The sequence below is a fragment of the Pipra filicauda genome, unplaced genomic scaffold, assembly GCF_003945595.2.
Source record: "Pipra filicauda isolate LSUMZ 115617 unplaced genomic scaffold, ASM394559v2 scaffold60_size3304689_pilon, whole genome shotgun sequence".
In the NCBI taxonomy this organism is placed as follows: Eukaryota; Metazoa; Chordata; class Aves; order Passeriformes; family Pipridae; genus Pipra; species Pipra filicauda.
In genome coordinates this window covers 957,300-969,538 of record NW_024104765.1, presented here as the reverse complement: position 1 = coordinate 969,538, position 12,239 = coordinate 957,300, and the positions used below count along the sequence as shown (strand labels likewise).

Below are 12,239 nucleotides of genomic sequence, written 5' to 3'. Positions count from 1 at the left end.
ATCACCCTCACAGAGAATATGCTCAGCACCTTCATTAGTTCTCATTCACTGCCAAGATGTTGACTTATTGCACCTGGCCTTTGATACTACTTTCCGCTGAAATTTCTTCAGTTTCCTATCTCTGGTCAGAAGGTGTGTGTGCTCCTAGGCTGCTGCACAAGTTTGAGAGGACCTTTGTCTGCACAGCTGCCTTGTTATTCTTCCTGAAATTCTGCTTTAGTACTCTCGTTGTTTAGTAGTTTACAAAGGTAACTTAGGTGTGTTACAGCTACTGTGCTGTTTAGCATCCCTTATGGGTTTTGTCCTTTTTTTCATTCTTTTTTTCTGTTTATTTGTTCAATTTTTTTTTTTTTTAATATGGTACCTGTATACCTGTATAAAACAATCTTCTGTGAGATTAGCACAGAGAGGTCTAAATTAATGACTTGGGCTCCCAAGTGCTGTCATAATGTAAAGAAACTTGTAGAAAATTCATATATCTGGAACTGAAGGAAGCTCACAAGCTACTGGTGATAGTATAGTAAGATTTGATGTTTTCTTTGTGAGAGAGATGTACCGTGGCTGAATTTGTCAGTATTTTAATGAGAAGTGGCTCAGTAGTTGGCTGGGACTTTTCAATGCTGCAGTGACAGATAGCCAGCGATACAAAGGAAGGGTGGTTCTTTCAATGAAATTCTCCAGACTTATACCTGACAGAGTTCTGGTCCACTTAATAAAGGAAAAGCTGGAGTAAAAGATCTTTACTCGAAATCTAACTGAATTAGCCTCATGTATTTCTTAGAGTGTTAAAACCTCTGTTATTTTTAATAGACTTTCTGGCATAATTTTAGCTGAACACAGCAAAATTCTTATATATATATATTCTGAACTTTTACCTTTGAAATATTTTCTTTGTGATAATTGCATTGAACTAAATTATCTGCTTTCCTGAGGCAATAGGTTTAAACTTTTAAGTGTAAAAAAGTTATTTTAACGTGCTTAATATCTGTCATGATTGCTTGTTTTTAGCACTTAATATAAAACAAAATAGTAGAGATTTTGGGGATGTACCTTTAACTATAATATCTTAACATTGCATTTGCAGGTACATGATGCTGATTGATGGCAAGAATGAAGTTTATATGATTGATAGAGACAATTCCATTTTTCATGTATCTAACCTGGAATTTCCATTTCGTAAAGATCTTCGCACACATCTAGCAAACACTCTTCTGGATGGGGTAAGGAGCATACTGTATAACTGTTGTAACAATTTCAGTGCTGTTTGCTTTTGTTCAAACAGGACCAAATTTTTAGGCTTGGATTGGTGAATCATAGAATTTCAGGAGGAATATAGATTCAGTCACTGGCTAAATGTGGGAATCGCGTTCCCTAAGAAATTACCTACAGAATAGCAGCGATGACTGCTCAGGGGGGAGCTGTTTGTCTTTGAAATTAATCAAGGTATGGAGATGACACTCTCTGAATATGAGAAAAGGCTTGAAGAGAATCAAAAGAAATGATTGCAGAACCTCATCTGTTGCTGCAGCTTTATATTTTGAAACAGTAAACATGGTCTATTTCATACAGCTCATGGAAATGCTTCTAAAATTTGATAAAATTTTCATAATCTTTCGATCGACTTGTGAATTGATGTCTTTGTTTCTGTCACCTTTATTTTCAGCTGATCTGAATTATTAAATTATTTAGAAATGGCTTGCTTTAATTTGTTTAGGACCAAAACATTTCTAAGTTATCATGCTCATTTAAATTATTTAAACTTGCTAATGATCTTTTTGAGACAGTTGTAAAACAAGCTGTGAAATGTCTGTGTTTGTTGTTTGAGGACTGGACTGGAGTATTTATGGTAAACTTTTCAGAACAGTAGCCACGAAAGAGAGGTTATTCCTTTCTTGACCTTTTTTTTAACATGAGCAAAAAAATTTGTTAGCTCTTCCACTAAATCCCTGTCAGTGCAGATCAGTGCAGTTTCCTGTTGTGTTTCAGTAGTGTTGGAGGCTCTATACCTCACTGTAACTCCTGCTTGCTCTGAAGTGTTGAATACCTGAGATGATATTCCATATTGGTCTTCTGAAGCCTAATGCACTTCTCAAATACAGGAGACCAAATTGTCATTATTAACTTTCTTTCCTTTCTCAGGCCTTTGGTGTCAGTGTTCTTCTTGAAATGTCACTTTTGTGAATGATCTGTCTTACTGAACACACATTTACATGTGAAGCATGTATAAATTGAACCTGTGAGGATAATTACTGCAAGGAACGATGTACTGTCTGGGCGACAGAGAAGCAGATAATGGAATATTTTCCACCATCTCTGCTTCACTGAAAAAATGAGAGCATAATGCAAGAAATGCAATGCTGTCAGCTCAGAAGTGGTTGCACAAGCTATCATGTCTGGTAGGAGCCTCTTCAGCCAGGCAGCTTCCTAATGACATACATAATATTATTCTTAATGACATACATTAAGTTCCATTCTGTTGAGATTAAAAGCCTGGAACTTTTTTTTTTATGATGATCCTTCTAAGGCTCTTGAGAAAGTAATGGCTTGCTGGTGTCCATATGGTGCAATCCTAGGTGTTCTTGAGGGAAATTGCTGCTCTTTTATTTATTAATTATTTTTATTTCAAAACAGCTTTTTTTAGTGAAGGTGGTGAATATGGAGGTGGTAGAAGATGAGGATATTGAGATATGTGTGTAATGTGGCTGTGGGGCATGGGAGAAGGTCTCTGATCTGGTGTGTTGTGTTTCCCAGATTTAAGTCTCTTAAGAATAAATTAAGTTCTGTCATGTACCCAGGACATCAACTATAACTTTGCTTAATTTGTTGTTCTGTTAAAGTTTGACTGTTACAATGCATTTTGGTATTTACTGGCATAAAATCAGTCAGATTTGCCCCCTCCATGTTTTTTTCATGAAGTGGAAAGTAAAATGACAATAAATGAACAAGTACCCTGAATGAAGTATTCTGAGATAAAACTAAAACCTTTCAATGGATAAATACTTTTCATAGTACAGATTTCTAAATTTATTTTAATATGGTCAGTTAAATAAAAAGCTGTTGATAGAATATTTCTTTTTTCGATTGAAATTCCTTTCAACAGATTTGAGGATAAGATTTGCCTATTATTTGAAGCATCAGAACAGCTTAACTTTGTAATTGAATATTTGTTGAATGTTGGTGCCGAATGACAATTTCTGTGAATGATCCTTTACTTTGGATATATGCACGATTGATTTTATTTTATATTTTAAATCCATTAGAAGAAGAAGTTGGCTTTTTCTGTATTAACATATTTTACTAACTAGAGCTTGAAGGGCTGTTGAAGTTAATTCTTTAGCTGCAGGTTGAAGTAGTTCATACTTACTGTCCTTGAAGTATCTCTCTCTCTGTCAGGAAATGAGTATAGAATGTGGTGGCCCAATTGACACTGCTTTACAGTAATCTTAAAAATACGAGAAAGAAGAAAAGAGAAAACAGAAATATCAGTGCCATGTGGCAAAACTACTGGTTTTAAGAATACAAAAGATTAGGTCATTCCCCCTAACTTTATTTAGAATGACAGTATATATGAAACTTTCATAAAGGCAATTTCCATGCATTCAGGGATCTATTAACTTGCTTTAACGGTTCTGGTGTCAGCCTTTCATGTGGTTGTCTTTGAGAATTTCAAATGCATTTATGGTTCACTTCAGGCTGAAATTACTTGCAAACAGTTCTTGCTGTGATCAGTAACATCTTTGATGATGACAGATCTCCTGCAATACTCTGTGCTCATCTCCAGCTCTTCAGTTGCAGTTGTTCTTCTGGCATGGAAGAAAGTTTTCTGCAAAGCTCATTAAAGCTAATTTGAATATTACTTACAGGTGACTAGTATAATATGAATTATTCCTGTAGAAGCCAAGTGTTTTATATCCATTCTGTTACCTGAGGGAATGCATAGAATTTTGTTCAACTGTTTTGGCTGTCATGCAAGAAAACTAATTAGTTATTTTCAGGAGCTTTCATGGCATTCTGCTTAGGTTTCAAACAGTTGAGTAGAAAATGCAGAGGCATTCTTTGGCTTGAATTACATTTTACGATTTTAATACAATTTTTTATCTATTTTATTTATGTATAAAATATTGTTCACACTTGAAGACTTAGGATGGCCAAGAACTCAAAAAACAGAGAACAAGGTAGAGATTTATTTATGCTTTTATATCAGTATAGACCTCACTTATTTTTAAGCTCTCTGAGAAATGGCATAACTTAAAACTTTTTGAGTTTGCAAAAGCCGGTGAAAAATAGATTTATGCAAAATAGATTTTAAAAAAAAGGCGGAAAAAAAAAGCTGTTTTGATTCCTGAAATACAGCAGTGACTAGAATTGTATTAAAGGTAAATGGACAAAGGAGGAGGAAAAGGAATAATAAATGTATTATTAAATCTGATCCCATACTGTACGTCAACAAAAATTGCATTCTGCAAGTGGCTGGTAAAATTAGGTCCGTTGCTTTGTGCTTAGATTTTAGATTATTTTAAGTCCAAGGTAACTCTCTAGATATGTGAGTTAAGGAAAAAAGTCCATGAGCTATCAGTCCAGTCTTGTACTTGTGCAGCTAAAAGCTCTTAGCGCAGTTGCAGTTTCTAATATACTGTACCACTGCTCTGCAACACCAGAAAGTTAAGGAGAGTAACAGCAGTGCAGTGTTGCCAGGTAACATTGCAGAAACTCATCACTGCACCTTGCTCTGCAGGCCCACAGGTTAAGTGAGTACCTAAACTAGCAGCTAATGGACAAGTCATAAAGATCATACTGACTAACAGAGGTCATTTTAAACTGGCTATAAATCTACATGGAGTCCAGAGAAGGGAATGCACGAATGCAAGCGTGCCTCATGGATACTTTTATGTTCTATTAACATGTCATGTGAGTGGATTTGGGTTTAAGTTTTGACTTATCTAAAAATTGGCTAAAATATAGTTTTACAGTATCAGGTTATTGCTCAGGTCAGAATGAGTGAGTTTGATTGTGGTCAGTCCTTAAATACTACATTTTCCCAGACTCTCTGAACTGGCCTCTGAGGAGGTCTATTCCCTGGGGTATTTTTCAATTCTGATAATTTCAAGGAAGATTCTGAAATCAGACTGTAAAATAATTATGTGTTAGAGCATTTCCAATCTGAATCTTATGCTCACTTTACAGCTTTTGCTTTATGACAGTTGTATTGGCGTAACTAATGGAGCAGGGAATGTTGTTGTCATGATGGAGATGAGCAGTGCAGGAATTTGTCATCTCTACTTCTAAGGCATATTGTGCTATTGTTTTTTTGCTCTGGTAGCTGGGATTTCAGTCAGGATGTCAAAGAAAACAAGAGGCAGGGGAGGAAGAAAAGTGGGGATGTGAGGAAAAAGGTTTATGTGATCAGTAATAGAATCAAAAAAGTTTACACATTTGGAGTAGAGAAAAGGTTTCTTTATAAAATTAATTCTGTATTAAAAAAGAACATTCCAGAAGATGTTTAAAAGTAGTTCTTGGTCCTCTTGGATGTGTTTTACAATTCTTCTTAAATTGAATATCCAGAGATTCAGATTTTGAAAATTAGGCATAAAATCCCGTAATACCAGGCATTGAAATATTTTCAGGGTTTTGCATACAAATGCTAGCTTTGCATCAAAGCTGAGGCTCTGAATATGCATGCTGAGGAAGTGAGTCCTTAAACCTTAAATACGTGTTCAATTAAACGTGTTTCAAAAGTTTGTTTCACCTGTCAATTAGATTGAAACATTAAAGAAATAGCATTCTTTTTTTTTTTAGTTTTACTTTATTTGTTTCACGTGATCAGGTGGGTTTTTCCCTGTGTTCCCCCACACACACCCCCGCCCCCTTTCATTATATCTTTACTCACTCTTCCAGGTTTGTACATTATACCTTCTGTCTCTTGAGTTGTACCTAGTCCATCTGTTGTTGCACTTAGTTATAAAATGTATTGTCCGAGAAGGCATTGCAGTGTTGCATCAGCTTTCCTTTGATAGCTCACCAGTGTCTTACCTAAATATTGGAAACTAACAGAATGACATTCCATTGCATTACCTCTATGTGGAACATTTAGCAAATGTTATTTGATAGTATCTGTGACTTAATATTTTTTAGAGTTAAGAATAAGATATTGTAATGTTACAAATGAATGTTTTGCACTCATTGAATTTATTTTTAATTTTGAATTTTTTAATTATGTGTAAAGATGTGTATGGTCAGTTCAGGTAGTCATTCACAACATCTGTGAATGCAGCATTTGGTTGTGAAAGCCCAATCTCTGTCTCAGTGTTCTGTTCACAGAAGATGAGATTTCAAAATATAAAGTAGGCAACTTAGAGTTCCTAATGTTTTTGAGAACAATATGTTTGTGTCTTCTAGTGTAGTTTTAAATGCTTCAAGCTTTGTGTTTTCTTTAAAACAAATCTATGTTTTTACAACTGCTTGCTTATTTTTCAAAGCAAATTGCGGTTATATAGTAGGTACAATTCAAGAAGCTTGTTATTGTTGTGCAAACTGAAAATCAATCTTACATGAGTCAGTCAGACTCTTGTTTGGGTTGATTTTGTAAAATGTATGGATTCTGAAAGAAGTTAAAAGGTTGTAAGGCAGAAAATTGCTGCTAACCTAGCAAGAAACTGGCTAAACAAAATTAATTTGAATTGATGTAACGTTCTTTTTTGGAATAATTCTCGATCTCATGTTTTCATCTTGTTACAGTGAACCGTTTTCATGTTTTTGAATTGTTTTATCTTTTATGTGTGAATTCAGATTTTAACTTGGTATTTTCAGGAAAAAATCCTTAGCAGATTATTAACTTTGCTAATTTATTAGCCAAGAATCAGGTAGGGGAGGGGGGCAGGGAGAAGATTGGTTGCATTTTTAGAAGTGAATAATTTGAAGTTTTCTGGAAAAGATCTACCAATGGTTGATTGTTACTGTTTTCAATCATGACTAATCAATATGAACCTAAATATTCTTTATAAGTTCATCAAACAAATTATGTCTAATTCATATTGTAGGAAGCCTGAGTTAACAGATGTAAGCACCAGCATGTAAGGTGTCTATATTTTTGTATGTACTATTAAATTCAGGAAACTTTTGTGTTTGGATGTTGATTGTCAATATTCTTTCCCTAGCTGACATATTTCCAAGATGATTTCCAGTACATATTGAATGTTAATATGTGATACAGAGAGTATCTGTGATATTTCCATTTGAAGGAACCATACTGTTTAGTCACAGTGCAACATTTAAGCAAATAGCAGTTCTCACTGCTGCCTAGGATGCTGTTAAAATGAAAAGACCCAACTTGAGCATAGAAAATGAATGTGAATGCTTGTTCTTTACATCCTTGCTGTTGTGCTTCTTACTGTGGTCAAGATTTCCAATAGTGCTTGGTTGATTTAGTATTGCAGTTCTTACGGCGATTTCTAAAAACTCATTATTCACTCAAGAACAGTAGTGATTTCAAAATCTGTGGGGAAACTAATGTATAAATGCTGCAGATCAGAAGCCTTAGTACAGCTTCCTGATGGTTTTTGGTATGCTTCATGAGAGACTTTTAAGACTGCAATAATATTTTTATAATCTTGACCTACTGTATAATATTTTTTGTAACAAAGATGTGGCCAGTGTTTGATTGCATCAGGCTTGCAAATATGTGCACTAAGTATAAATGTGCCAACATTCTTCTATATTCATGAATAAATGTCCATGTCATCTCTTTTCTTTTAAGGAAATGATCATTGACAAGGTTAATGGACAGGTTGTCCCTCGGTACTTGATATATGACATTATCAAGTTTAATGTAAGTACTTTCAATTTTATTGGTTATCATTAGTTATTGATTCTTACTTTAATTTTAATCTTATTTATATGAGAGCTCCAAAGTAAATTTAAACACCAGAAGCGTTTGGGTGTTTTTGCAACTCGATAACAAGCAATGCATCAGAATTAAGATTGAAAGCAGCCTTACAGTACGTATCAATTTATTTCCACCTGCTCAAGAAAAAAATGGCGGTTTGAAACAGTCTGCTAAACACTGTTGGAATATTTCCCGTTTCTAGAGCATGTTTGAACTATTTATGCAGTGAAATCAATAGGGCATGAAGAAGTTAGCCTGTAAGTGGTATATTTGTTACCAGAGCATCACAGTACTTGTTAAGCTGCTCTGTCACCTCCTTCTCAAATTTCTGTTTGAAACCAGGCAGCTGGCCCTCTGCTAAGTCCTCAACAGCAGGCTCTCCTGATGGCACAGGCTGTGGGAAAAGTGTGTAAGAAAGAAATATATTGTGGAAGTTGTGGAAAGGGAGAATAAAGTCTATGAATAAAGTCTTTGTGGTCACAAGAAAGAGCTGTTAAACAGCACTGAAAATAGGAAACTTTGTTCTGTAAACCAGCTTTCAAATATGGTAAAGGTTTGAATGTCACCAAAGGGCTCTTGTTGGCGTCTTTTATAGATTTATTCTTTTTTTTCATTGTAGCTCATATGTTACTGTGTTTTGGATTTGCATATCAGCACAGAACAGTGCTGATAACACAGGTATAGTTTTTGTTACTGCTGAGCAGCACTTGCACAGCCTCAAGCCCTTTTCTATTTCTCACCCTACCCCACCAGTGAGAAGGCTTGGGGTGCACAAGAAGTTGGGAAGGGGACACAGCTGGGACAGCTGACCCCGACTGACCAAAGGGACATTTCATACCATATGGTGTCATGCTCAGCATATAAAGCTGGGGGAAGAAGAGCAAAGAGGGGGATGTTTGGAGTTAAGGCATTTGCCTTGCCAAATCACCATTGTGTGTGATGGAGCCCTGCTGTCCTGGAGATGGCTAAATGCCTCCTTGACCGTTGGAAGTGGTGAATGAATTCCTTACTTGGCTTTCTTTGCATGTGCAGCTTTTGTTTTACTTTTGAAGCTGTTGCTGTGGGATTTATGGTGCTGAAAAATCTCCCGGAGCAGTTAATTAGGGGTGAGATAAGAAAGGGTTTATTTTACCAAGGCTAAAGATGTTACAAGATGCGCGCGCCTGTGCCCGAGAGGTTACATTTTTATAATACCATCCATCCAATCCCAGATGTGTCCACCCTGTGGCCTTTACTCTGGTCTGCCCCGGGTCCACCCCCTGAAAATGGATCTGGAGTGCATTTCGGGACCCCCTGTTCATCCCATCTTCATCTCCCTCAGAGCACAAAGGGTACATAGTTACCCAGTTTTTGACCGTGTTCTGTGGTTTAGGCCCTGATATGCTGTTCTGCCAACAATCTAGGCCTTGCCTTGACAAAAGACTAAACATTTCTACTGGATTCGGGAGTAGTATTGATATAGGGAGCATAGAATGGGGTAAGAGGGCTAAAGAATGTGTAAACAAGGGTACTAGAGAGAAAGGGAAAGGGACAAGGGACAAAGGAGGGAGGGTTGCTGCTTTTAAAATCTACTTATAAAACTTATAAGGCTTACCAATATTAGAAAAATAAAAAAAAAAACATTAGGGGCTTAAGGTATCAAAGCTCTCTTTATCTCCACCTTGGGTTTTCTCACTTAGACCCTTTTCATTCTCTCTCCCCATCTTATTCTAGGGGGCGTGAGGGAGCAGCTGTGGGAATCTTAGCCACCTACTGTAGTTAAACCACAACATGTTAAATTTACTCACTAGACCTGTGGCTAAATAGCCCATGGAGAAAACACTCTAGTATCTGTTAATGCTTCTGGAAAAACAAAATTATTATTTCAGTGCACCAAACAGGACAAGAACAGTATTAGTAAACCACAGTGCATTTCAGACTTTCTAAACTACAGTCTTGAGTAAGATACTAGTCAGCTCAATCACTCAGTGTAAGTGGGAATTGCAAATGTAGGCATGGTACTAGTCACCACAAATTACTTTGGTATTCTTGGAAGTGTAGTCATACTGTGAATTAGGCCAACTGCTTTTAAAAGTAGTAGTTTGTGGGAATAAGTGTTAGATTAGGACTAGAAGCTTTTTGTTAACACATTTAAATTCTGTATCTGGATGTCCTTTCTCTAACCTTTTCTGTAAAGTAGGTGTTAGTTTCCTGGATTCCTCCTATGATTAAGACTTTTCCCTAAACAAGAATTCCATGTAGTCTTCTGAAAAATAGTCTTCTACAGCCACTCTTGAGTTCTCATTTTTCCTTTACATTTTCTTACCTGTTCCTCCTCCTGTGATTCCATGTTTCTTTACCTTCATGTCTTTCCTTGTCTCTGCACTCCTTTTGTGTCTAACCTGCCATTAACTGCTGTTACGCGTCCTTTAAAATATGCATGCAAGGTAAGAAGTGTACAGTCTCCTCCGTCCATCAGTTTGGGATGTGCATATACTCTTCTAGCAAAATAACGCTTTTTGGAAGTCATGATTATTTTGGTGAGACTTTTTTTTGTGGCAGATGGGGAGGAAACCCACATTTGTAGTGAAGTGCCCAGACTTACCATGATGAATCCCACTCGGCAAACAGGAAAAATGATCAGAGGATTGTCAACTTTTGGGAAAAGTCTCCTGTTGAGCAGGGCTTTAAATGCTTTAAAGCTTGTTTGGTTTTGTTTGTTTGTTTGTTTTTTAAATGCACTGGGAATGAGAGAGAGGAGTTAGTTACTACGTAATACTTTTTTAATGTGAAGGACAAATTAAGATAATGTTATCAGTATGAGTACAAGCAGGGCTTTAGCTGCAAGAAGTTATTAGCAATGACCCTACTGCAAAGATTAAAAAGCACAGCAATTTTTAGGTTAATTTTAGAAGCTTAATTATAGAAATGGGCACTCAAGGATGTTTGGCTTGGCAAGAAATGATCAACAGAATTTTGTCACCGAGAGAAGTAAATGTATTAAAAACTTGTAACTGGCAAGAAAGGATAAGTTCCTATTTCAGTTGTGCAAGTTAGATTTGTGTTCATTTTTCTAGCAGATCTTCAAATCAGATAATTACACAAAGCACCAGTCCAAAACCAAAACATTCTCCCCCTCTGTCCCCACCTTCCCAAACAAACAATGCCCCCCGCCCCTAATTCAGAAATCCCCAAAATCAACTTGACATAAGAGGTTGGTCTGAAATTTGGTATTGTTCCCTTGGATCATGAAAGTAGTTGAGCCTTCTTGAAGATGAATGATGGAATTACTGTACTCACTGTCCGTCTTGTGATAAGATTTCCAACATGTCCCCCCTCCACAGTGACCCAACGTACTCTGCTCTTGGAGATGCAACTTCATGGAATGCAATCTATGGAAATGCACATACAAACCCCATTGATGAACACCTTTGCTGAGGCAAACCTCATGTTTTAGTCAGATATAGCAAACTAGAGATATTTTCACCTGAACTTATTCTCAAATGCTCAACCTGTTCTGCTAGCTGAGTGTTGCGAAGTTGTCTGGCTTTTTCAGAATATTCCTTCGGAAATATTGCATTCACAAATTCCACAGTACGTCCCAAAGACTTATGTACACTATTAATACTCATGAGAATTTATGTGCTAGGACGACCAGTACTAACACAAAATACAGAAATTAGTCCTAAAATAAGGAAATATATAGTTTTTCAGAATGCAACATGTGGTATAGTAAGATATATATATACTGCAGTACTTTAAGAAAACATGCCAATAATCTATCTTGGTTGTCTCCTTCCATGATAAATTTTGTATTAAATTCTGATGCTTATCACATATAGCTGCTGCAAAAGTCAGTCTTCAGGAATGCTGATGGAATCCTTTGACTCAATTTCTTTTACTTACTGTTTCTGTGACATCTGGTTTCTAGAAACTTGTGGTAACACTTCCCATTGTGTTACAAGAGATGCCTCTGTCAAGAAAAACAAATGATTCTTCAGGACATTTAAAAGGATTTTTTTTAATTGTAACTTTCTTCAGTCTGAATCATGATGTCAATTGCTATTAATAGCAACTCAAAATCTGACATTGCTGTCTCCCTGCTTTCATCTCACATGCTAAAATCAAATTCATAGAAAGGAAGCTGTATCATAGTGAAATAAGCCTACCTTCTGGCCTCAACTCTTTGAGGGGCCACAGAACAGTCTCTGATTTTTCTTTTCTGCTTTGTTTGGTTCTTTCTATAAAGAACAACTCAGATGATATAAAGTTATCATAGAATATACAGAGTTGGAAGGGGCCTATCAGTACCATAGAGTCCAACTCCTGGCCCAGCACAGGACACCCCAAGAATCACACCGTGTACTTGCCGGCTTTG

General features: G+C 36.4%; 1 protein-coding gene across 2 annotated transcripts in view; it reads left to right on the top strand.

Annotated features, from left to right (window-relative positions):
* The window catches only part of RNGTT (RNA guanylyltransferase and 5'-phosphatase), a 181,007-nt gene that overhangs the window by 44,719 nt on the left and 124,049 nt on the right, over nt 1-12,239 (top strand). Inside the window, exons 9-10 of one of the 2 annotated variants that reach the window (XM_027743630.2) lie at nt 1,085-1,220; nt 7,754-7,825. In XM_027743630.2, the coding sequence (XP_027599431.1) occupies nt 1,085-1,220; nt 7,754-7,825 (208 nt within the window). The remainder of the gene's footprint in view (nt 1-1,084; nt 1,221-7,753; nt 7,826-12,239) is intronic. The other variant, XM_027743632.2, reaches the window with a different exon arrangement.